Raw genomic sequence first — 26,716 nt, forward strand, 5'->3', positions numbered from 1 at the left:
ACTTTAAGCCGTACACTCCACAGAGCTGGGCTTTACGGAAGAGTGGCCAGAAAAAAGCCATTGCTTAAAGAAAAAAATAAGCAAACACGTTTGGTGTTTGCCAAAAGGCATGTGGGAGACTCCCCAAACATATGGAAGAAGGTACTCTGGTCAGATGAGACTAAAATTGAGCTTTTTGGCCATCAAGGAAAACGCTATGTCTGGCGCAAACCCAACACCTCTCATCACCCCGAGAACACTATCCCCACAGTGAAACATGGTGGTGACAGCATCATGCTGTGGGGATGTTTTTCATCGGCAGGGACTGGGAAGCTGGTCAGAATTGAAGGAATGATGGATGGCGCTAAATACAAGGAAATTCTTGAGGGGAAACCTGTTTCAGTCTTCCAGAGATTTGAGACTGGGATGGAGGTTCACCTTCCAGCAGGACAATGACCCTAAGCATACTGCTAAAGCAACACTCGAGTGGTTTAAGGGGAAACATTTAAATGTCTTGGAATGGTTTAGTCAAAGCCCAGACCTCAATCCAATTGAGAATTTGTGGTATGACTTAAAGATTGCTGTACACCAGCGGAACCCATCCAACTTGAAGGAGCTGGAGCAGTTTTGCCTTGAAGAATGTGCAAAAATCCCAGTGGCTAGATGTGCCAAGCTTATAGAGACATACCCCAAGAGACTTGCAGCTGTAATTGCTGCAAAAGGTGGCTCTACAAGGTATTGACTTTGAGGGGGTGAATAGTTATGCACGCTCAAGTTCTGTTTTTTTGTCTTATTTCTTGTTTGTTTCACAAACAAAATATATTTTGCATCTTCAAAGTGGTAGGCATGTTGTGTAAATCAAATGATACAAACCCCCAAAAAATCAATTTTAATTCCAGGTTGTAAGGCAACAAAATAGGAAAAATGCCAAGGGGGGTGAATACTTTCGCAAGCCACTGTAACTCTACCTTGTAGTTTGCTTGGGCAGCAGCATCAGGGAACTTTATGTAATTGTCTTTCAGTTCACATATAGCATTGCAGACTTTGTAGACTATTCTGTATACAGTCGGTTCACTTACACCACAGAAATCTACTATTCACAATATTGGAAGGAAATTCTCCTGACAGACCCCTTTCCACGGTAATTGAGTCATTAAAAACCCATGACTATGAATGGTGATAAATGGATACAATACATTGCTCAGCCTTTTACATGGGCATAAAGTACATTGGGACAATTTATTTTCTGGAAATTAGATGTCAGGAATAAAAAGTCAAATCTATATTTTGCCATCATATCCTCCTTTGTAATGTTCATCAGAATTAGAATAGTCAATATGTTACACTGCACTTACAATACCCAATCATCCACTCAATGCTATTGCACAGTTTTTTACACACCAGACTGACTGGGACATAAGGCCAAATGCTCATTACTTGGAAGAACCATAACTGTTCATAAAGACATTTTGCACTATTACATATAAATCATGATGCATTATTAACATGTTCAACAAATAAAAAAGAGGAAGAAGTCAACATGTATTCTACAGCATTGCTGTCTCTATGCCAGCAGATAACAGTAATGCCATGTGAGGGTTTGGCTGGGTGGAAATATTGCATTATACATGATCATTGAGCTGATATGTTTCCTGTAATTTTCAAACAGGTCTTTCTGTGGAAGTCAGAAGATTAGGGGATAATTTCTGCACAGGAATTTAAAGTTGGAAAATACTTCTGTGGTGATTGTGCTCTACAGAAGCATTCTACATTTTCATGACATTTGCATACCTCCCTGCATTGATTTGAATCATGAAATATTTATTAACAAGTGGATAAATACCCACACTAGACCAACTTAATAAAATTGCAGCTTTTATAATGATCAAATACCTCTACCAATACATGTATATTTCAAAAGATAATTCATTTCAAGGCCTTCTGTGAATGACAGCAGTTGGGCGAGTCTTTACTTTTAGAAGTTCTGGGATAGGCCTGGTGCTGCCTTGATAGAAATCCAATCCTGTGAGCCACTCTACATCTCTGACACGTGATTGGTGGAACCACAGGTGGTCTTCAACCCATAGAGATGCCGTGTCACCATTCTATGGAAGTATAAAAACAAGTGAATCAGTGTCACAGACCGTAATTATCACTACTTACGTGTTGACACAACAAGACAGAGGTACAGAAAAAAACAATGTGATCAAGGTGCGAACCAGGGGTTTTCCACCAAAACATCGTGATAGTTGCCAGGTGTTGGGAAAGAGCCATGCAAAAGATGACTGTCTTCAAAACACATGAAATTACAGGTGTTTTCTCAACGTTATAACACTTTTTTGCATTTCCCAACGTGTTTGTCAGTGGTAGGAAAAAGAGAAAATAGGATACTTTTGGTCATAAAGTCAGACTCGTCTAAAATGGAGTTTGGAACTTCAGTGCGTCACAACGAGTAAATGAAGGTTGGGTTTGGATTACAATTATGTCAACAAACCATGCCCCCTTTTGCCAAGCTCGAAGGCAGGCTAGCTAACGTTAGCTAGCAAGGCAGGCTAGCTAACTTTTTAGCTAATGTTAGCTTGGCTAGCTAGCTAGCTAGATAACTAGCTAGCTACCTCATTACAAATTAGTTAGGTCGTAGCTTATACAAGTGTATTGTCTAGATACTGGTTATGTATTATTATAATTTGATAATGCTAGTGAGGTAGGCTAGCTAGCTACAGCTAGCTAACATTAGCCTACTAGTCAGATTTGCAAGTTAGTTTGTAGCTCATATAAGTGTATTCTGTATTGTCTAGGGCAAAATTAAATAATGGATGCAACTATGGTGGTAGCTAACTCATGTCTGAGTCTGACTAACAGTGGCGGCTCCTGAAAAAATTCTCAGGAGGGGCAATTTTTCTGATGATTTAGGTGACCTACACACATTTAAAAAAAAGATATGTCCAGCAACAACATGAAGACAGGGGCAGCATATAAGTCAATACCAGAAGCATTTATTGACTGATCTCAAAAGTGTTGGCTTACCAGGGTTGGTGGAGCCCTCAGTTTCATCTTTGCCTCGCAAAGCTAACTCAAACACTCCGCAAAACTTCACACACTGGATTAGCCGGCTGAGGATGTGGCGGTTCTTGCTAATGTCGTAGTAAATATATTTGTTATAGTGAATATGGAATATGATATGTTGAGTAAAATGTTGTGCTAAGATCTATTTAGGTCAGGAGCTGGTTATAAGTTCTGTTCCTATCCAATAACAATGGACAAAAGGGTCCTATCTTGTCAGCCTTGTCAGCAGGTGGCCAAGGACAACACCCACGCCATAGGCCTCTCAGTTCTTCCAACTCACGAGTTCTTGCTCTGAGGACACACACACACACAAACACACATCATCACTGTTAAACACACACACACACACACACACACACACACACACACACACACACAACATCACTGTTAAACACACACACACACACACACACAAAAATCCCCTCTCTTAGGCTGAACATTTGAAGACAGAGAACCCGACTCAGAGCCAATGCAACAGTGACAGTAGCCTGGAGGTGACCTCGCCCAACTCATCAGGACCAATCAGAAGATCAGAACTACTAGATTGAACCTACTTCATTTATTACATAAAATGTCTGCACACAATGTTTCGGGGCTCTCTTCAGATAATAATAATAATAATAATAATATGCCATTTAGCAGACGCTTTTTATCCAAAGCGACTTACAGTCATGCGTGCATACATTTTTGTGTATGGGTGGTCCCGGGGATCGAACCCACTACCTTGGCGTTACAAGCACCATGCTCTACCAGCTGAGCTACAGAAAGTGGATACTCATGGATGCGCATTGCAATTGTAAAATGTCAACACAATTGGAGACACCACGTCATTTTTGGAGACATGTTATTGACAGTAAACTATTGTAGATGCGACTGCTAACTAAATAAAACATTTTAGCTGGCTAGCTAATCATCTTAGCTAAATGTGGGGCAAACAATTCAGTTATTTACCGTTAATTTGAGGGATTGGGGTGAAAGAAATCGAGTTACATAGTGATACTTTACGATATACTGTATTGACAATATCGCAATATTTTAGCGCTAGTTGGCTGTACCTGCACCAAAACACCATTATTGTTCCTTCATAGCTTGTTCTCAATCTTTTCACATTGGGAGCCAATTAGTTTTCAGCACTTTTATTTCCATGACTGATCAAAACTCGTTCTCATGGCTTTCTGATCCCTCTGCAACAGACATATGGTGCGCAATAAAATCACAGTATCGAATCGCAATACGTATAGAATCATGAGACTCGCAATGCTGATGCATATATCTTATCGTGAGGTTCCTGGCAATTCCCAGGCCAAGTTCATTTGCCACAACAAATCTCTTCGCTAGCAAACGCGATGTCTTCTCCAAAACGACAATGTGTCTCCAGCAATGTTTACTTTTTTGACGTTCTATGGCATCTCCACTTTCCAAGCATATATGACCACATGTAATATTTTGGTAAGTGATGCAAATAGTGAACTATGTAGGGCCAGGATGTAAAATATATGTAGCTGCAGCAATTTCTCTTATCTGATATGGTAAGTAATGGGGCTTAATTTATAGCTCCCTAAGAGTTTGACGAACGGGTCCGTGAACGCGATTCCAGATATATTTACCTCTGAATAAACTGCCTTTATTACACCATATCCACATCCAGTAAACTTGTGATTATCAACACTAACCTCATCGTTGTGGCGGCGGACAGCTAGCCTGTATCCCTCGTCATCCAGTTGAGTGAGTGGCAATGTCTTTTTTCGTTCGTACCAATTTTTAGAAAATCCTCAGGTGTAGGACTTTCCGCCTTTAGTAGAAACCTGTTGAATTATTAAATTTGGTCTGGGAGGTCCTAATTGTTTCGTTGCCAATTTATCTTAATTTGTTCGCCGACAAAAAGGAACTTCTTTCAAAGACACAATCGAGTTGGACTGAAGCCTAGCCATTTTGATAGTAGTAGTGAATTGATTGAGGCTGCTACCTGGTCTTTTCTTAGTTACGTTCATTCGTGGTTACGTTATGTATGACGAAAGCGCGTAAGTGCAAGCCCACAGACACCCATAGAGAATGTATTGAAAGCTTTGAAATGTGAAAAAAATAGATTTTACATGACAGGCTATGAGAGACTTCTGGGCGATTTTCAACCTGACTGAAATCGCCCAAAAAACGGGCGGGGCCATTTGAAGCACGACTTTAGCCTGATTTGACATTTAGTGGCTGTCAGATCAGACGTGAACACTGATAACTGCTGTTGCCGTGATATAATTTTTTATACATTTATAAAAAAAAAATTATAATTTTTTTTTTATTTTTTATTTTTATAATTGATTAGAAAAAAAATCCCTTCCTTTTCCCGTTTGGCAGTGCGTCGCCCATATCGCCCTATTGAACAAGCCGTCCCTGCTGACTAATACAGTGAAGTAGGAGCAACAAACCGTAACAGCTCCACCGGCCTAAACTCTAATGCAATCTGGACTACACACTAAACACAATCCACATCAAGGTGCGAACCAGGGGTTTCCCACCAATAATGATAGTTGCCAGGTGTTTGGAAAGGGTCATGCAAAAGGTGTCTTCAAAACACATGAAATTATAGGTGTTTTCTCAACGTTAAAATACTTTCTTTTTTTTTGCATTTCCCTATGTGTTTGTCAGTGGTAGGAGAAAGAGAGTACAGAATGTACATCATTCCAGAACTTTCTGTACTTGCAATTCAAGTACTTAGACCTGTCCAGTTTTTCTTGTTTTTTTGTTATTATTTTTACAAAAAAGTGTCCAGTGCTTTGGAGGTGATATGGTTGCCTTACATTACAGCTCTCTGAGTTGTCCGCTTTGTGTGGCATCAAGAAGGAAATGGTCTGTAGCTCATTGTTACAGCTGCTCACTGGTTGTGAGTCCTTACAGCTCGTGAGTACTGCAAAGTAATGGGTTGGGATTGGAATCTGTGTACCTGTTACAAACCTTAATGAAAACAAGAAATAAAACACTGGTTAAGACAACTATCTGGCATCGCTGCAATCCTCTGTGCCCCACTGATAGCGCTCTGCTACACTACGTGTTTCATGATTGCCTTTTGTGAGATTTATAAACTTTGCTTCCGCTCTGCTCCATGGCATGTTCCCCATGTTAGAACACACAATTGGCCCTGTTTTGTATAATAGAGAAGAGCTCACATACTGTTGTATCTGGTCTTGAGAATCAAACTGTCCATCGTGGTTGTAGTCAAATGCTGGGCCTGTCACCACATTAATGCCATTATATTGACTGGCATATTTTTTCAGCAATGTAGTCTGGAAGTAATCCCATATCTCTATGAAAATAAAGAGATGCGCATTAATAAAGATTTGATCTATTTTAATTTTTCTATTTATCATGAGCTGGAGCTACTTATATGACATTGTGTGGTGTTGACTGTGTTTGTTGTGTCTGTTTTGTTTGTTGATGTTCTTATTTTATGTTGTGTGAAAAACTAAATACAAATTTAATCACAAAATAAAAAAAGTACATAATAATAATAATAATATTAAATAAATAAAGATTTCATCATACAACATGTAGGAGACGTGAGGGAGTGAGTAAGGGAGAGAATTAGAGAGACGAGCTGAATTAGAGTACAGTGAGTGAACAAGAGAGGAAAAAATGGGTTAAAAGGAATCAAGAGAGAGCTGTCTCAGACTGTGAAGAGTGTACGTACTCTTGAACTCAGGATACATGGGTACAACATTGCTCATCAACAGGCCATCATACTCCTCCTCTGCTGTCTTGTTGAGATCTGGACGTCATATAAGAAATAACACAAACAACGAGATACTTCAATAAGACTAACTTCTTCATTATTTCGACAGCAGGATGCCTGGGGGGAGAATTACATTATTATTTTAGTGAGGAGGCAACTAGATTAGCGACAGTTTCCTTTTGACGTACATTCTACTATTACATCACATACAGCACATCTCTCTGGTTATGAGTGTCCGCTAATTAAATTACATAGACAAACAAAGTTAGAAAAACAAAAGCAAAGTTATGGGGATGGGAGTTAGACTCTTTTGTTGTTTCAGCCTTATTCTGTTTGCTTAAGACTAGTGTCTTTGGAAGGATAGACGTAAAATCATCCCACGTACTGGGAGGGTAGAGGAAACCATGGGTAATGTTCCCAGCTGGAGCATACTGGTCACATCTGGGACTTTTATCAGCCGGGATGCGAACATCAGCCCTCAGACAGTCTGGTGTGACTCCTGGCAAAGGGTCCATGTCTTCCTACAGAGGGTGACAAAGAGATGGAAATCATATTTATGATTCATGACAAAACTCCTTCTTGCATTCCTCACATCCACTCTCCACATCCTTTTCAAAACATCCAAGGGAAGCAAGGGGAACATTGAAGAAGACAATACCTAAAGAGCAACCCTGGATCTTCTCCAATACATTTTGACAAGGATGACCCCTGTACTTTATATGTCAATTTACATTCCAACCTTCCTTTAGTTGTCATTCAATCAAAGTTAGCTTCTGTGGATGATCTGAGAGGCATTGTTTAAACTCATCATAGCTTATGTTTGACTAAATAATAGATCATGTGAAGACTTGTGGATATGAAAGTGTCATGACATTCACATATCAAAGTTATACTTAACCGAGAGTTCAAATGAATGAGTCTAACAAATTATACTTGATCAGTCACTGATTTGTAAAAATGATGGCCTTTAGATGAAGTGACATGGAACTCTTACAGGTTTGTCCACAGTGAATGAGTTCCACACTGGCATGAGTTTTTTTTTGCTATAGCCGTTGACAAAGCCCTGATGATACAGTAAGCAGTAGTCATCGCTGGGTTGCAGCATTTTTGGTCTTCCAAACAACGTGTGCTTCTGCTCAACAGCGTTCACTGAAAGTGAGTAGACAGACAAATGTCAGATAAAGATGCACTATGCAGAAATCACACAAAAATTCTAATCGTTTCAGTTTATGTAACAAAACAATCATTGTACCATATAAACAGCAGTGAATTTCCCATAACCATACATATTGTATTATTGTATGTTTGAAGCTTGTGTACAAAGCCTAAAGTAAAAGACGCAAAAACAAAACTTAAGCATGGGAAGATTAGAAATAGTGCACATAGAACATATCTAACGCTTCTTAGACTTGCTTTCAATGAGAAGGACAGATCTATAACTCAAAATTCAATGTGAATTAGGTTGGGTTGGCCAAAAAGTTACATATTGCAGCTATAAATGTTTTTTAGTTTTATATTGCACAAGACTGCTAAGATACAGCATAATATAGGCTGTACATATCAACACATTCATTTTGTTTGACTTGAACAATTTGTTTTGGAGGAGCAGTAAGCTATTGTTGGCACTATGTAAGGGATAATCAACAAGGGGATCTATGCATTCTATGGAAAATTATAAACATGTGGAAGGTGGTTCCACGACGCACTAGCAGAGTGGAACTTACCTTCCACGGAGTTGCATTATTTTCCAAAGAGTGCATAGAGTCCCATGTTCGTTATCCCTTGCTATCAAGTTCACTAGATAGCTGTAGTAGTTGCCTTGGTAACCAAGCAAACAGACTTGCTAGTTTAGCTAGCCAAACCATCAGTCCTAGCTTGCTATTTTTGAAATTCGAAATCAGCCATGCCAATAATGTTTCAATTTGACTTTTGATTTCAAAAGCAGCTCAAACATTGAACATGCAAGATTGAATTATATCCATTGAATTCTACCAGTGCTGATATACTGTGCGTACAGGGAATTATACAATGGGGTGGTTCTAATCCTGAATGCTGATTGGTTAAAACCACACTCCAGCCAGTGTCTATTCCACAAGTTACCACCAGCTAAAAATTTTTTTTTTTTTAATCTATGAGGTTAAAATGCCTATTTACTCTGTTACATCTGACTGCGCAATCCACTGTCTCATCAGCCCAGCCAAGCAATGTATAAATTGATCTCCACTATAAAAAGCATCTAGACATTACCTCACATTTCTTTTAGACTAACATTTAGTTTTCAACAGCGGAGATTTGTATATACCTTGCTGTCTGTCTCTTGTCGTAGTAAATATAAACTGTTATAGATTGATCTGAATACATGTTGTGTAAGATGTTGTGCAAGACCTATTAGGGTCAGGAGCTTGTTTTCAATAAATGCTGTTCCTATGCAAGAACAATGGACAGAGGACCATATCTTGTCACCAGGTGGCCAAGGACAACACCCACGCCACAGGCCACAATCACTTGTTGCTCCCCACGAGTTTCCCTTGAGACACACACACACACACACACACACACACACACACACACACACACACATCTCACTGTGGACGCACACTCATTCTCATGCCTCACGAGTTCTTTGACACACACAGACATTTCACTGTGGACGCACACTCAAACTCCACTTCCTTCTACTGGTCGGGTGCCAAGGGCAGAGGACTCTGCCGTGCACCAATGGGACATCTGCTCTGGACAGAGCAGACCCGCCTCCTACGCCTCGGGAACCAATCAGGGACTAGAAGAAGGACCCCTTCCTTTATGTTACATTGTATAAGTAATGCTGTAAACTCTGTTTATCCATCCTTCTCAGCTGACACTATTAGCGTGGCATATGATTAGGTCCATGCATGTTAATTAGCAGGATCCCATGCATGTAGCTTGAGCAGTACCAGCTATCTCTGTTTTAATAAACTGCCTTTTGCTTAAGCAAATTCCTCTCTGTCTAGCGTCCATGGTTTTGTACTCCCTCTCCTAATTATGGTTTCAAAAACACTCTCCGACATTTGCAACATTGTTTCAATATTCAAATTTGATCTCCAGCTGTCCCATAGTAATGAACAAGTCGGGACAAGACTGACAGGCAGGCAGCGTTTCTCAGCCAGTCGAAATCATGAATCAACTGGCATCATTTTTATGGCTATATACATAAAAATGTCTATTGAAAAAAGGTCACATTAAATTAAGTGCAGCTAGTTTTCAGTCTTTCCAGCTTCAGTTTGAAGTGATTGTGTTAGCTGTGTTGTTGGCTAGCTCTTCTGAACAACAGTGTCCTGACGAGTGAGCACATTTTCTATGCCAGGCAAAATCGCGACTCATTAGCTCATTGTTATAAATGTATCCAAATAAATGTCACTAGAAAACAGCTTAAACAAATGCAGCTACTTTGCTGTTATTCTGGCTGCTTTTACTTTTTTTTACCCCATTTTTGTCATATCCAATTGGTAGTTACAATCTTGTCCCATCGCTGCATCTCCCGTACGGACTTGGGAGAGGCGAAGGTCGAGAGCCGTGTGTCCTCCGACACACAACCCTGCCAAGCCGCACTGCTTCTTGACACAATGCATGCTTAACCCGGAAGCCACCGCACCAATGGCGACTGTGTCAGCGTGCATGCGCCCGGCCCGACACAGGAGTCGCTAGAGTGCGATGCCACAGGTGTCGCTAGAGCGCGATGGGACAAGGACAACCCGGCCGGACAAACCCTCCCCTAACCCGGACGACGCTGGGCCAATAGTGCATCACCTCATGGGTCTCCCGGTCGCGGCCGGCTGCGACACAGCCCAGTATCGAACCCGGATATGTAGTAACGCAGCCTTAGACCACTGCGCCACTCGGGAGGCCCCTGGCTGCACTTTTTGACTTGACTTTAAGTTAGCCGTAGTTGGCTAGCTAGCAAGCAAGGGATAAGAACGTTACCAGCCAGTATGGCAATGGAACATTTAGAGTGAATGACTGGGACTCGTCCATTGATACAGAACAAAAAGACTGAACGACTGGGTCGCGTTTCTGGCAACCGAACCGATAGAACAAACGAGCAGCCAGCTTGGGTAACAACCCTAGATTTGTGTCGGGACTATATCTTGTGGAAGGATAAATTAATAAAAATAACGTTTTTAATGAAAATATGTCAATCATTATTTGAATATGTTGGTAACCCATTGTATAAAAGTGATAATGCCCTCGAAGACGGTGTTTGGAGGATATATTGGCACGGGCCTAACAACACCCGTGCCAATATATCCTCCAAACACCGGCTTCTCGGGCATTAACACATTAAATAATGCACACTCTAGAATGCCCTTCAAGGCAATCAGGAACGGGTATTCAACAATGCCATAGATGCGGTAAAGGAGTCAATGGGATGCAATCGCATTGACGAGATTGGCACACATTCAACAAATCTGATCTAACAAAGTGGATATTCTTTAAATTCGTCATGATTGATGTATTGTATGTGGTTCCTTAAGTTGATTTTGATATATTTGGCTGTTTTCGCTGCATAACATGTAGAAGTTGTCCCTTTTCAGGTTAAGAAGTGACTGCTAAATGCTAAATTCCATTTGTATAAGCTGGTTAACATAACTAGCATACAGAAATCGGTGGTGGTAGTCAAAATCATTTTGAACTGTAATGCAGTTGATCGGTAACAATGACATGAACATGTGCTGGGGTTGACATCCATGCAACGCGGAGTGCCTGTATACAGCTATTAGCCGTGGTATATTGGCCATAATGTAAAACTTAAATTAATAGCCCAGGCGTTTATTTGCTAAAAACACTGGACACAACAGGCGCTATTTGAGCCAGGTGTCTATTTCCTTAATGCTCTCAGCTTTTGCTCATTTGCATAGTTAATTGTTTAATTCCAGCGTTCACATCCAGCATTTTAATCAATTTCTTCATTTCCTGCACTAACGTCTTATCATTTACACACTGTGTCACGTTTCTTGACAGAATAACTATTTTCCTATTTGACTGTTCATTTACGGCAGGTCTTACTTTCACCACTAGAGGGCGATCTGACGATTTCTTGGGGTCTGTACTCCTGAAGTTGTTGACTACTTTTGTGCTTGCCTGTTAGCTAGCAGTGTTCAGCTGTTAGCAGTCAATGGCTAGCAGTTTCTTACTGGCTATAAAAACGGATTATTGCCATAGTTTTTTCAAGTCATTACTGAATTATTTATTTAACAAATCAAACATTAAAATCTTGTAAACAATTCATGGTAATTCATAGTAACCTCGTAAACAATTCAATTAGACAGGGCGTTTATTTGAAACAGGCGTTTATTTGCTGAAATGTGTGCCCTTGCCCGGTTATTAAAAGGGACAGGTGACTATTTGAGACTGCGATTAATTGAAGTTTTACGGTATACCACAAACCCCTGAGGTGCCTTATTGCTATTGTAAACTGGTTACCGATGTAATTAAAACAGTAAAAAATATTTTTTGTTCAGACCCGTGCTATACCACGGCTTTCAGCCAATCAGCATTCAGGGCTAAAACCAACCGGTTTATAATTACGTATTCTTGCTAAACTCAATGTACGATCTGGTATCATAATTGATTGTTAATCATGACAATATTCCGACAATAATCTGTCCACAATGTCTCTCACATAATCTTTACCTTCAGCAGCTGTCAGATTCAGACGACCATTTGGATTAGTTCCACCCTGGAAAGAAACAAGATATGATGCTGTTACAGATAAGACTCTGACAATGTTGATACTTTAATTAATTGATTCTTTAATTAATATCAACAACATTGGAGACAGAGACATTCTATGGTTGGGGTAATTAATATGTGCTTAATATACTGTACTGTATTATACCAGCTTCTTATCACTATAGTATTAAGAGGTGTATACTGTAACTTCAAAGCAGCGGTGTAGGCATGGGTGGGCCACCCACTAGGGAGCCAGGCCGACCCACTCAGATTGAGTTTCTGTAGGCCCACCCACCAACAAATGTATGGTTATGCCACTGCTTCAAAGTCTATTCAAGGACAAAATATCAATAACAGATAATTTTCTGTGACAGTTAATGTGTGGACAACACCACCAGAGTTGAGACAGTACATGTGCCGCCACCCAACAGTGGGTCAACAGGAGGCCTACCAAGTGAAACTCTACCACCTGGTCTTATCATGGGAGAAGAAAACCCTGTGCTGTATCTAATGCTAAAGGCTCCTTCACTTGATACGTGCAAGGGGGTTGCCATGAAGTCAGGCCCTGCAGCCGGTGAAAGTTCAACCTTTTTCAGTTGTTCTGACAAACATTTTTGCTTATAAATCGATCTGTGGACAACGTAGATCGAAATGGTTTGCATTGAGAGATAGCCCTGTTTCCCACGGACACAGCAGTATACAGTAGTAGGATGTGAAATCTGAAACCACTTGAAGCTGGGCTGTCCCTCCGACCATTTCATTCGCTCTTCTGACTGTCCATCAACTCCTGGCTAAACCCTACTTCACAGCCACTGACAAAGCACGTGTCAGCAATCCTTACATCGTAGCGCAGCAGGAGCTATAGCACATTCAGAGATTGATTTATAGTCATTAATCTAAAATAATTTAGAACAAAAGACACTTTCTGGTTGTCATAGATGGACAAGATTAATATTAGATGAAAGGCGAGTTCCTAGCAACTTCAAGAAGCCAAGCTATAGAGCTCTGTGTGATAGAAATATGTATTTTACAGTTATAGGGAAGGTGAAATCTTATAGTTATTGGTTTTATAATTTGATTATACTATATTTTGAAAGCATATAAGTCATTTCAAGCCTTATTCATTCAGTTTTATTGAGTAGGAAATACGTCATATAACATATTTCATATTTTCATATTTGTATCAAATTTGTACTGTGTACTTGCGCTTGTCAGCAATTTATAAAACATTTGACCAGAAAGGTGAGATTTTAACCTTTCTTGGCGTATGCAGCATTAGTAAATATTGTTTATGGTCCTCTAATGATAAATCATTACTGTTGGGGATTACATAGATTACATTTTAGATTAACATGCCTTGTCGAATTGAGGCTGTTCTGAGGGCAAAAGGGGGTGCATCTCCATATTAGGAAGGTGTTCCTAATGTTTGCTATATTCAATGTAAGCAAGGGGTACTACCAGGGAGGGGCATGTGCAGTTCAGGGCATCTACGGGTTCAAGGATCACCAGAGGGCACTGCCCAGGGGTTGTCTGCTCTGCGGGGTGTATGGGAATGTGCCGGGGAGTCCTCAGGAGATGGTTCATACTGCCGTGGCTTCCATTGTTCTGGGATGGGGAGATCCCCAACACATCTGAAAGGGTTTCACATGGACAATTTTACAATGCACATACTATACATGTTTGAGATCAAATCAAATTAAAGCTTATTTGTCGTTTGTACCGGATACAACAGGTGTAAAACAGTCCAGCGAAATGCTTCCTTACAAGCTCTTTCTCAACAATGCAGTGTTCAAATACTAGGAGTTCTATTTTCGGCTGTCGCTAAAGCGGCGCAAGTGTCAAATTTTGACATGTAAGAACTGTAGCTCTGGCATTTTCCACCCCTTGCGCCAGGATCAGCAATTTTCCTGTCTTACATCAGCTCGCTTGTGCTGAGGTGGGAGGGTTGGCAATATTTGATGTGTGTCCTTAAAAACTAGCGCAAAAGTGACAATTTCATTTAGCACAAATAGGGAGATTTAAGACTCACCAAAAGCTATACTTGGCAGTAACAAGGTTGGTTATGGCATGGATTTTGACAGCGGAAGTGTAGTCTATTCAGACGTGATGCATAGTGCCCAAATGCCAATGGAACAAGAGAGATATGCTTTTTTGTGCGGTGAACCTCCTATTTAGAAACCCCAAAACTAATGTATTTTTTTTACCATTTTGTTTCATTTGATTAAAAACCAAGCATATCCTCAATGAAGATTTTTTTTTTTATCCTGCCCAATGCATTCACTAAGTAGCCAAGACTATCAATAAAGGGTTGGCTCATGAGACCGTTTTGAAATAAATCTTTATCACCAGAGGTTTATTAAAAAGATCAAGGGAGCAGTAAAACAGTAAGCAGACATCCCCTTTTGTATATATGTATTGTACATTATTTTTAGCCAGCTCCTGTTATTATTTTGAATGTGTATAAAACCCCCTCCATGTAGAATACATGTCGATATGCCCATCATGGAACGAGAGATGAGATAATGCCCTTGTATTTAGAAACATTTAAGTTATTTTCCTGTAACAATAGCTTGTTTTCCATTTCATTCGATTAAAAACCAAACCCTCAGTAGGCTACTCTTACCCTACTATAACGAAAACTGGTTCAACAGCAATGCGTCAAGTGTCTTCCTTATCCTGGCCATGCATTAGCCAAGGAGCCTATCCATAAAAGGTTTCTAAGTGGTCTTCTCAAGAGGCTTTTGCTGTCATCCTTTTGCATTATTCACAATTAATATAGGCCTACCGGCATACTCCATTTCACTTGTATCTGTCCCCATTTACAAAGAGCGCCTCTTGTCCGGTTAGTGGGGTTACCAAAGATGCGCTCCTCCAAACCTATTCAAAATATTCAGTCCTATAATGCAATATCAATGGTGGTTAGGCTTATATCTTGCTTATTGCGAACGAGCCTCACATATAGTGTTACAGGAGGGGGTCGCAATTCCGGAGCGACCCACTAGGTGTCATCCTCCGACAACCTTAGGCACCTCACTCACAGTCTGGACTAATCATCATCCTATTGGTGTCACCTGTGTCTATCTGTTCACCTCACTTCCCTGTGTTCCCTTACTCAGTTTTCTCTGCTAGTTTCTCTATGTCCAGCAGTACTACTCAATGTCTGATCGGAGACCTATGTACAGGTACTTGAGAAGCGTTCTCCCTGTTTCGTTATTTGTTTCAGTCTTAGGTAGTATTTCGTATTTTGTCTGTCAGCCGGTTTTTGGAGACTTATTTGCTCCGCCTTTCTTTTATCGTGATAAGTCCGTTATTTTTTATTTTGGCTTCGGGACCACCAGTAAAGATCCTTGTTTCACCATCTCTGCATACTGCCTACTGTATATCCTGCACCGCACCTGGGTCACACCTCACCCCAACCCTTACAATATAGCCTAAAATACATTTTAAGGGGAGCCTAGTATTTTTTATTTCAGGACAAATGCGATGCGTAAAGACATGTAGAGGCCTATAGGTGAAACAATTACAACAATGTTGACTGCCAACACTCCAAACATATTTATCAAAACTGGATGTATATTGTTGTTGCTATTATTAATTACTGTAGCCTATGCTATTTCATAAACGGACTAGGACGAGAATATTCCGTGCCCCCCAGCCGAATTGGAGTTGATAACAACAAAAGACCATCAATAACATACACAACTTGAGACAACCGCATGCAGTATTAAGCCATGGAACACGTTGATTGGCCAGTGAATGGTCAAGCCCCCGCCCCACTTACAACTTATTTATTAATCAAAACCCAACCCTTTTACAACAAATTCTGCCACTTAATGATGGAATGACATAAACAATTTATTGGATAACACAGACAACTGACCCTGTAATGTACTGCTATATTTACTGCTACTTACCACACATGAGATTGTAGAGCTCAATGTTGGAGAATGGTTCTATTTCGGTTTTATAATGAAACTTGGGTCCATAGCTTAAGAACATGGCCTAAGGAGAATAAAGAGGGTCTTAGTCATACATTTTCCATCTCCTAAATACAAAAATATCAATATACACTAAGTGTAGAAATTATTAGGAACACCTTCCTACTATTGAGTTGCACCCCCTTTTGCACTCAGAACAGCCTTGTAGTGGCATGGACTCTACAAGGTGTCGAAAGCGTTCCATAGAGATGCTGGCCCGTGTTGACTACGAAGCTTCCCACAGTTGTGTCAAGTTGGCTGGATGTTCTTTGGGTGGTGAACCATTCTTGATACACAGAGGAAACTGCTGAGCGTGAAAAAACAGCAGCATTGCAGTTCTTGACACAAACCGGTGTGCCTGGCACCTACTACCATATCCTGTTCAAAGGTACTTTCATATTTTGTCTTGCACATTCACCCCCTGAATGGCCCACAAACACAATCCATGACTCAATTGTATCAATGCTTAAAAATGCTTCTTTAACCCGTCTCCTCCCCTTCAGCTACACTGACTGAAGTGGATTTAACAAGGGACATCAATAAGAGATCATAGATTTCACCTGGATTCACCTGGTCAGTCTATGTAATGGAATGAGCAGATGTTCTTAATGTTTTGTACACTCAGTGCAAAGATGTGTGTATATACACTACCAGTCAAAAGTTTGGACACACCTACTCATTCATATTTTTACAGTTTTTTACATTGTAGAATAATAGTGAAGACATCAAAACTATGAAATAACACATATGGAATCATGTAGTAACCAAAAAAGTGTTAAACAAATCAAAATATATTTTATATTTGAGATTCTTCAAATAGCCACCCTTTGCCTTGATGACAGCTTTGCACACTCTTGGCATTCTCTCAACCAGCTGGAATGCATTTCAATTAACAGGTGTGCATCTTAAAAGTTAATGTGTGGAATTTCTTTCCTTCTTAAAGCTTTTGAGACAATCAGTTGTGTTGTGACAAGGTATACAGAAGATAGCCCTATTTGGTAAAAGACCAAGTCCATATTATGGCAAGAACAGCTCAAATAAGCAAAGAGAAATTACAGTCCATCATTACTTTAAGACATGTAGGTCAGTCAATACAGAAAATGTAAAGAACTTTGAAAGTTCAAGTGCATTGGCAAAAACCATCACCGCTGTGATGAAACTGGCTCTCATGAGGACCGCCACAGGAATGGAAGACCCAGAGTTACCTCTGCTGAGAGGATAAGTTCATTAGAGTTACCAGCCTCAGAAATTGCAGCCCAAATAAATGCTTCACAGAGTTCAAGTCACAGACACATCTCAACATCAACTGTTCAGAGGGGACTATGTGAATCAGGCCTTCATGGTCAAATTGCTGCAAAGAAACCACTACTAAAGGACACCAATAAGAAAAAGAGACCTGCTTAGGCCAAGAAACACGAGCAATGGACATTAGACTGCTGGACATTTGTCCTTTGGTCTGGAGTCCAAATTTGTGATTTTTGTGAGACGTGGTGTGGGTGAACAGATGATCTCCGCATGTGTAGTTCGCACCGTAAAGCATGGAAGAGGAGGTGTTATGGTGTGGGGGTGTGGGGGTGCTTTGCTGGTGACAAAGAATTCAAGGCACACTTAACTAGCATGGCTACCACAGCATTCTGCAGCGATATGCCATCCCATCTGGTTAAGGCTTTGTTTTTCAACAGGACAATGACCAAACACACCTCCAGGCTGTGTAAGGGCTATTTTACCAAGAAGGAGAGTGATGGAGTGCTGCATCAGAGGACCTGGCCTCGACAATCCCCCAACCTCAACCCAATTGAGATGGTTTGGGATGAATCGGACGGCAGAGTGAAGGAAAAGCAGCCAACAAGTTCTCAGCATATGTGGGAACTCCTTCAAGACTGTTGGAAAAGCATTCCAGGTGAAGCTGGTTGAGAGAATGTCAAGAGTGTGCAAAGCTGTCATCAAGGCAAAGGGTGGCTATTTGAAGAATCTCATATATAAAATATATTTCGATTTGTTTAACACTTTTTTGGTTACTACATGATTCCATATGTGTTATTTCATATGTTTGATGTCTTCACTATTATTCTACAATGTAGAAATTAGTAAAAATAAAGAAAAACCCTTGAATGAGTAGGTGTGTCCAAACTTATGACTGGTACTGTATATCAATGATTTATATACTGAACAAAAATATAAACGCAACATGTAAAGTGTTGGTCCCATGTTTCATGAGCTTAAATAAAAGATCCCAGAAATGTTCCATGCACACAAAAAGCTTATTTCTCTCAAATGTTTTGCAAAAATTGTTTTTCCATCACAGTTAGTGAGCATTTCTCCTTTACCAAAATAATCCATCCACCTGACAGGTGTGTCACATTAATAAGCTGGTTTAAACAGCATGATCATTACACAGGTGCACCTTGTGCTGGGGACAATAAAAGGCCACTCTAAAATGTGCACACCAGAGCTGTTGCCAGAGAATTTAAAGTTAATTTCTCTACCATAAGCCGCCTCCAATGTCATTTTAGATAATTTGGCAGTACATCCAACCAGCCTCACAACTGCCGACCACGTGTAACTACGCCAGCCCAGGACCTCCACATCTAGCTTCTTCCCCTACAGGATTGTTCGAGACCAGCCACTCGAACAGCTGATGAAACGGAGGAGTATTTCTGTCTGTGATAAAGCCCTTTTATGGGGAAAAACTCATTCTGATTGGCTGGGCCTGGCTCCCTAATGGGTGGGACTGGCTTCCAAGTGGGTTGGCCTATGCCCTCCTAGGCCCACCCACCCATGGCTGCGCCCCTGCCTAGTCATGTGAAATCTATAGATTAGGGCCTAATGAATTTATTTCAATTGACTGCTTTCCTTATATGATCTGTAACTCAGTAAAATCGTTGAAATTGTTGCATGTTGCGTTTATATTTTTGTTCAGCATATTTTTTTAACCAATCAAGTTAAGTTTGTACTCATTCGCTAACTGATTTATTTGAGTAAATGGAAAGTGAAGCTTGATTTAAGATCAAACATATGCTTATCTCCTTCCAACTCACATGCATACCGGCATCATCATTGTCATACCCATGAGCTCCACCTGCACAGAAGGTCAAAGACCCTGGGTATCTATAACATAACATAGAAATATGTAAGAAGCCAACATTTTGCTACATCATGCCCTACTAAAATCCACACCAGGGTTATGTTTATAAAGTAGGGTGGAGTTTCTTAAATCGGTACCTCTCCAACAGCCATCCTGGATTGACTATCACGCTGACGTCCTCAATGCGTCTACTGTTTGCGTAGTGGAACCGCTTGGGCAGATGGTTTTTCAGGTAAGGCTTGACCTTCTGATCGTTCTTCTTGCACTGGAATCCCAATAAAACAACAGGGAATATTTTTTATCAATCAGTAGGTTTCTATAAAAGATACAGTATTAGGGACAAAACAATATTTTCAGATTGGCTCTTTGTCCAGACTAAACATTATGGGACTGAATACAAACCCCTTGTGAACATCTTCAGTTTGCCTCAACATTAGATTATTCCTCAATTTGAGAATTTCCAGTCAATATGGTGGTCACGGCTAGTTTAAATCAAGGTGAACGATCCATCGTAGCTTCTTACTCACCGTCATGTTGGCTACAAGTCCGGCCGAGTCCACTGTCAAAGGAAACAACAGGAATAAGTCATTTTTATTGCGATTACAAAGAAAGGGTACATTTTCTATATGTTTGTTCTTACACTCACAGGGTTGGTTTTTGTCATTGGATCTAATTCTTCCAAAAGGTCCCTCGTAGACATACAGATCACGAACATTTTCCACCTGGAGTAGATCCTGGAGGACTTCCTTCCTGTCACAACTTGTGTCCTCCATACCTGTTGTTGTAGCTCAATAAAGTTTTTGCTGAAGTTTCCACACAAACTTCTTTGTATAACATTGAAATATAAGCCACAACACTAATACAACAATGCTTACTATTTTTTCATGTTTGTAGTCTAATTCTATATTATTCTAAATGCATTACATTTTTAGATATACTAGGTCTATGGAAAATAGGTCAATTTGCTGTCCAGATGTCAGATTTGTGGAGGTAAAGGGTCATGAATGTATTTGATTCCTTTGATTTATTAGCCTCCTACCATGGTCAGCTACGATGATGATGTTGAGACACTGATGCAGGTTCAGCTGTTTGAGTCCGTTCATCAGTTGACCAATGACCTTGTCCACTCCTGTGAGAGCCTCGATCAACTGAAATACAGTGAGAAACTTGTGAGACTGTTATATCTATGACTGTAGTCTTCAATGACTTCATTGATCAAGGCTAATGGCACCCTCAACATAATCAAACCTTGATTATTGTTAAGTACCAGTCTATTTACAAAAGGTAAACACACTTCGACGTTTGTTTAATTGTGATTTATGCGTGATTACATAAAAACAAATGTTGAGTTCTATAAATAAAAAAATCGATTTAATTTTATCTTGGGGTTACTACGTAAATGTCATTAGATCATAACTTTGCATCATGATGATTTAACAATATGTTTGCATTTATAAGGCAACTGATTTGAAGGGGCCTTTTCAATGGAGAGTAAAAGTATACCCAACATAATTGTCAACGGCACCATTCGTTCACATGTGATCAAGACATTGAACTTTCACCTTTTGGCATTCAGCATAGAATGTAAGCCATGTGTGTTGTATACAGCATGTTATGTGTTGTATAAATGAGAGTTGTGTCAGGGGTTGATTGTGGTGCTATAAAAGCATGTTATAAGCAGTTACGAGAACAAAAACAAAGGGTCGTTTCGAAACATGCCTGACCTAAACACAAGAAGTGAGCCTTTTTGGATTACATTACATAACAACAAAGCAGTACATCATGACCTTTTTCTGTTTTGTCCTTGATGGGAATCGAACAACACCTTTGAGGCTGCAGCCTTAATGCTTGACTGAAATAGGTGCCAGTACTCATTTTGTGTGCCGGTACTGTTTATATTCAGGTGCAGGAACTCTGCAGTAGTTTTAATTCTAATATTCTATAAGAGGTGCAGGAGCTCAAGCAGTAGAACATTTGAGGTGCCGGTACTCAGCTCCGGTGAGCTCCTGCCTAAGTTAAGCACTGGTTATTTTATTAATAAAGATTTATGGACCATTCTATCAAAGTACTTCAGAGCGTCTGAAGTGTATCTTATCAATGCGAGAGCTTGGGACTATAAGGTTCTATCAGAAAAAAGATTATTCTGAGATAAAAGGTTATGAGTTCCGAACCCTCATTGGTTTGAATAGTGTCAGCAATTTTTATATTGTATTCTTTTGAACTTAACAACATGAATTGGGTCATTTAGTGTACTTTATAGGTAGAGAACATTGAACAGTACAAGGCTTTTTCAATAACAACATTTTTACAAAAATGCAGATATAACTTTTTTGTCCCAAGCTCTCGAATGGTAGATAAAACTATTGTTTCAGATACAGTATAAGCTTAACAATCCTGAACCTGCAGGTTGTTGCACCAGAGGTATTTCAATAGTCTGCAGTCACTTCCTCACCTCTTAATAATATGCCATTTAGCAGACGCTTTTATCCAAAGTGACTTACAGTCATGTGCGCATACATTTTTATGTATGGGTGGTCCCGGGGATCGAACCCACTACCCTGGCGTTACAAGCGCCATGCTCTACCAATTGAGCTACAGAGGACCACAGAGGACCTCCTTCCCTTAATATGCACTGATCTGAGAACACAGGGCAGCAGAAAGCAATATGGTGGACAGAAACCTGTTGTTTGCCTTCACCTGTCAAGGTATTTCAGTTAATTGCATATGAAGTGACTTCAGACTAATAAGATGCATCCTGGTTGTTTTCCTATTGACCTTACCCCTCCACTGACAGGACCAAAGCTGTGCCCCGACTTGTCCGGCTCCTCGAGGTACAATGTGAAGAAATCTGGCCTGCAGGGACAACAATTGTTATACACCATGACATTATACACAATGCACTTTAGGCTTGAAGGCCTCTGATAAAGGCTTGCTAGTAGCTGGGATGCCTTAAATGGGGATTTACCTCTCATTATCTGGCAACTGTAGCCACTTCAGGAGCGTGAAGACCCTCTCCTCAAAAGGTATTTTGCTGAAATTAAATAAAAGACATGACGATATAAAAGGACAGCTCTTATCATCCAAGGGCAATAAAGCGGCCTATTCATTATTGAGAAACAATATAATTTATTCCTGACTATATTACCCGTCGTAGTCTACGTTGATGTCTGGGAAACTGCCATTGATTTTGACATCTGAGCCAGGCCAGAAATAGGTTCCTGCTCTCAGTCCTTGGTAACTGGCAGTGTGCCAAATCTACAATGACAAGGTTATGAGCAATAATATTTTTGAATCATTGTTCTGCTCAATACTGAGAGAAGCATTCTGTTGAGCAGAGAGTTGTGTTATTTTGTGAACTACAGTAACACAGGTAAATGCACTAGACACAATACAAAAATATATATTGACGTCTGGCTGACTTGATCAACGCTATGGTCAAAAGTTGGCAGTAGGCCCTGAATCTGACTGTGGGAAACCAAATAAAAGTATAGTCATCTAGCTTATCTAGCTCTCTAAAGGTCTCAATGTGAACAGCAAAGCAGAAAGCAGGGGGTGGGGCTCACAGGCTGACCGAGGTACCATCTGGGGTTGGACTTCTCGTCATTTGACAGACTGAAGGAAGCGTCAAACACAGGGTCGTACATGTTGTTGTCAACCAGCCCGTGGGACTCGGAGTACATGCCCTGAAGATGACACAGCGGAAATTTTGTGAAGAAGAAGTCAAAATTGATGACACAGTTTTGGTAATGTCACAAACTGCTGTATATTTTTATTTATTATATATTTTATGTACTGTATAATAAATATCCCCTTTTTGGCTGATATACAATTCTGTGGTCTTTAAAAAATAATACCTGGCATAGTGCATTACAATGGTGTTGTGTGTGAGGATATGTATGAGGCTAACCGTGGCAATGGTGTAGTGATTAGGGAAGGTCTTGCTGGGGAACACAGGCTGCATGTAAGGTGCAGAGGTGCCACAGGTTCCTGTTAGAGGGATAAGGATATTGAAAAAGATTAGCCCTCATGTGCAAGCCCATTGGTATGGTTAAGGCAGTTTAATAGGGATGATGGTACAAACTGATCCCATCTAACAAAGAGATGATGGGACTCACTCAGTTTGTCTAGGACGGGGATGAGGGAACTCCATGTTTGTTGATACTCTGCTCTCAAGCCGTCCAGTGAGATGAGGAGCAGTGGCTGCAGTTTAAAGCTAAGGGTAAAAATATAGATTTTAGAAACATTTAGAAAATATGTAGAATTTTACATTTTACATTTAGTTTAGTAATTCAGGCAGATATTGAATCATTTTCAAATAATCTTGGCATTCTTGTTTATAAAAATTTGTGCATTCCTTTATGCACTAAAACGTACTTCGCTGGACATTTAGGGCTCGCCAAATCCACACAGTCATCTGCCACCCATTCTGTCTCTCCTTCATTTATGGGAAAACATGAGAAAATTGAAGAAGAAAAAACACTTAAAGTGTTCCTCCAAATCTGTCTCAATGCAAACATTTGAGCTATTGAAGTTATTGGATGCACAAAACATGGATACATTGTAATGTGTACATTGACGTGTACATTTCATAAAGTTATTCTCACCTTGACAGACATGTTTGAAGTTGGTGCAACAGTCACCAGCACCCAGGCAGTCGTCGGAGCAGTGGCACCTGCTCTCCGTCAACCTCTTTTCTCCACAGCGCAGGTTGGTGCACTCCCATTGTTGAGCTGTTGGATAAAACCATTAGAAGGGGTGAAGCTAGCTAAACCATAATAAGCTGACATTTGAACACGGTTCCAATGTGTGCACCCCAAATACATTCATGAAGGATTCTTTCACTGTTCTGCCGCAATTCTGTCATCAAAGTTCGGTGTTTACTTAGTTGAATAAACTCGTAGAATTGAACCCTATCGGTAATAATATGCTATCATAAAAAATTATATAACATGACATAACACCCAGTGACAGTCAGTGCCGTTTATGATGAGGGAGGACGTTTAGTTTTTCATGAGAATGGCCTTATTTCTATTACAGCATATTGGATGACTGTCATTCATATTCCATTCACCCAGTTCAATGTAACATCGATAGGTTTAGGCTACTACTTGATACTTGAACTTTCCCTATAATATCATGAGGTTGCTACAACCTAGCCTATGAATTAAAGTTTACAACGTAGGTGAAAAATTTGAGGTGACAGACAGTGAAACATGGACAGACAGTGACACATTCAATACCGCCTTGCACACTCTTGCCTGCATCTAGCTGATATAGGGTGTAATCGTTAGTCCAACAGTTGCAAACGAGAGTTTCTATTGGACAAATTCAGGTATGTTTATCCCTGTTTATTTCAGTTTGCTTCCGTTTAAGAAACGTTTTTCAACAGAATCGGCGGAATGAATACACCCCTGATCACGTGTAAACACAGTTAACTTTCATAGCAGCCACGTTGTATTCCTTCTCGCATCTATTCGCTCTCCTCTTCTCACCTTTTCCCTCCGTTTGTGGACTTCAATGCACAACACATCAGCTGTATGTGACCAGGCAAAAAAAACTTTCCAAGCCAAACCATATCATAACCGCTACACACAGCCTACATCGTTGTCACCATATTAGCTAACGTAACGTCATAGTCAACATAGCTAATATAGCTAACGCGTTAATAAACCCGCTACAATCATGCAGTAATGTTACAGTGTATAGTCAATGGCAATAAGTTAGCAAAGGCTTACCTTGACTTGGAAGAGTACCAATGTTGTGTTGGATAGTCATAGCCAGCTAGCTAACATAGCTTCCCTCTGTTTGAGCAGGGTGTTTGAGTAGGCTACACTAGCTAGCTGCATTTGCTAGCTAAGTAAGTGCAACTGAAAGTGAAAAAAATTAGGAAATCTCTATCTCTTTCTTGCTTCTCCTTCATTTTTGAATAAATTGAATTTGTTAATAACTGTTCAACTATTGTCTTTCTCTCTCGTTGAGTCAACTACTCACCACATTTTATGCACTGCAGTGCTAGCTAGCTGTAGCTTATGCTTTCAGTAGTAGATTCATTCTCTGATCCTTTGATTGGGTGGACAACATGTCAGTTCATGCTACAAGAGCTCTGATAGGTTGGAGGACGTCCTCTGGAAGTTGTCATAATTACTGTGTAAGTCTATGGAAGCGGGTGAGAACCATGAGCCTCCTAGGTTTTGTATTGAAGTCAATGTATCCAGAGGAGGACGGAAGCTAGCTGTGATGAGTGTGATAGAAGGAGTCAGGTGCAGGAGGGTAAATCACTGAATACAGAGTTTATTCCGTCGTACACAAATGCGCTGGATAGCGACACACAAAAACAGGCACAGGGGAAACTATCTACCCTGGCAATACACGGTACGGGATACACCAACAATATACAGGCACAGGGGAAATATCTACCCCGGCAATACAAAGGGAGAGTAGCTCCACCGAGCTACACTACTCTCACAAATAACAATCACCCACAAGGACAAGGGGGGCAGAGGGAACACTTATACACAGACTAATGAGGGGATAAGAACCAGGTGTGTGTAATTGACAAGACAAGACAAATGGAATGATGATATATGGAGCGGCAGTGGCTAGTAAGCCGGTGACGACGAACGCCGAAGCCTGCCCGAACAAGGAGGGGAGGCAGCCTCGGTGGAAGTCGTGACACTAGCTGTCCTCCGGCTACACCATGGTGCTGCCCTACAGAGTGCTGTTGAGGCTACTGTAGACCTTCATTGCAAAACAGTGTGTTTTAATCAATTATTTGGTGACGTGAATATATATTTAGTTGAGTTTTATCTAAAAAGGATAAAAAGGCCATTCAGTGGGTGATGTAGGGCAGAGGTTCCCAAAACTTTTCACTCGGGGTCCCCGTTCCAGAATTTTGCAGGTTTAAAGCTTATTCCATGCAATTCTACACATTCTGTCATGAGGTGCAAAGAAAATGTTGCAATTTTAAAGCACATTTTCTTGCAATTCTATACATTTACCCATTTCTAATGTGTATTCATGTGATATTTGAGTGACAAAAAAATTACAACAACATCTATGGGCTAAATAAAAAATTTTTAGCTGACATGGACCAGTTGTTCGGGACATTTCTGAGAAGATATAAATAGCTCTCTAAGGTATGCAATGACTAACATGACAAGAGGAATTGAGAATGCACTA

General features: G+C 40.3%; 1 protein-coding gene across 1 annotated transcript in view; it reads right to left on the reverse strand.

The window, feature by feature from the left end:
- Positions 1-1,204: 1,204 nt before the first annotated feature.
- The window catches only part of LOC311126890 (venom phosphodiesterase 1), a 30,645-nt gene continuing 5,133 nt past the window's right edge, over positions 1,205-26,716 (reverse strand). Inside the window, exons 4-25 of the mRNA XM_084158582.1 lie at positions 24,142-24,267; positions 23,912-23,972; positions 23,653-23,750; positions 23,445-23,524; positions 23,101-23,220; positions 22,683-22,792; positions 22,503-22,568; positions 22,318-22,390; positions 20,577-20,685; positions 20,184-20,312; positions 20,065-20,096; positions 19,675-19,802; positions 19,491-19,560; positions 16,390-16,477; positions 13,934-14,106; positions 12,437-12,482; positions 7,761-7,915; positions 7,152-7,287; positions 6,725-6,802; positions 6,208-6,340; positions 5,838-5,991; positions 1,205-2,084 (exon numbers count right to left, since the gene is read on the reverse strand). Coding sequence (XP_084014708.1) covers positions 1,911-2,084; positions 5,838-5,991; positions 6,208-6,340; positions 6,725-6,802; positions 7,152-7,287; positions 7,761-7,915; positions 12,437-12,482; positions 13,934-14,106; positions 16,390-16,477; positions 19,491-19,560; positions 19,675-19,802; positions 20,065-20,096; positions 20,184-20,312; positions 20,577-20,685; positions 22,318-22,390; positions 22,503-22,568; positions 22,683-22,792; positions 23,101-23,220; positions 23,445-23,524; positions 23,653-23,750; positions 23,912-23,972; positions 24,142-24,267 — 2,339 coding nt within the window. The 3' untranslated portion in view covers positions 1,205-1,910. The remainder of the gene's footprint in view (positions 2,085-5,837; positions 5,992-6,207; positions 6,341-6,724; positions 6,803-7,151; positions 7,288-7,760; positions 7,916-12,436; positions 12,483-13,933; positions 14,107-16,389; positions 16,478-19,490; positions 19,561-19,674; positions 19,803-20,064; positions 20,097-20,183; positions 20,313-20,576; positions 20,686-22,317; positions 22,391-22,502; positions 22,569-22,682; positions 22,793-23,100; positions 23,221-23,444; positions 23,525-23,652; positions 23,751-23,911; positions 23,973-24,141; positions 24,268-26,716) is intronic.

This window comes from Coregonus lavaretus (genome assembly GCF_964263955.1).
Source record: "Coregonus lavaretus genome assembly, chromosome: 3".
NCBI lineage: Eukaryota > Metazoa > Chordata > Actinopteri > Salmoniformes > Salmonidae > Coregonus > Coregonus lavaretus.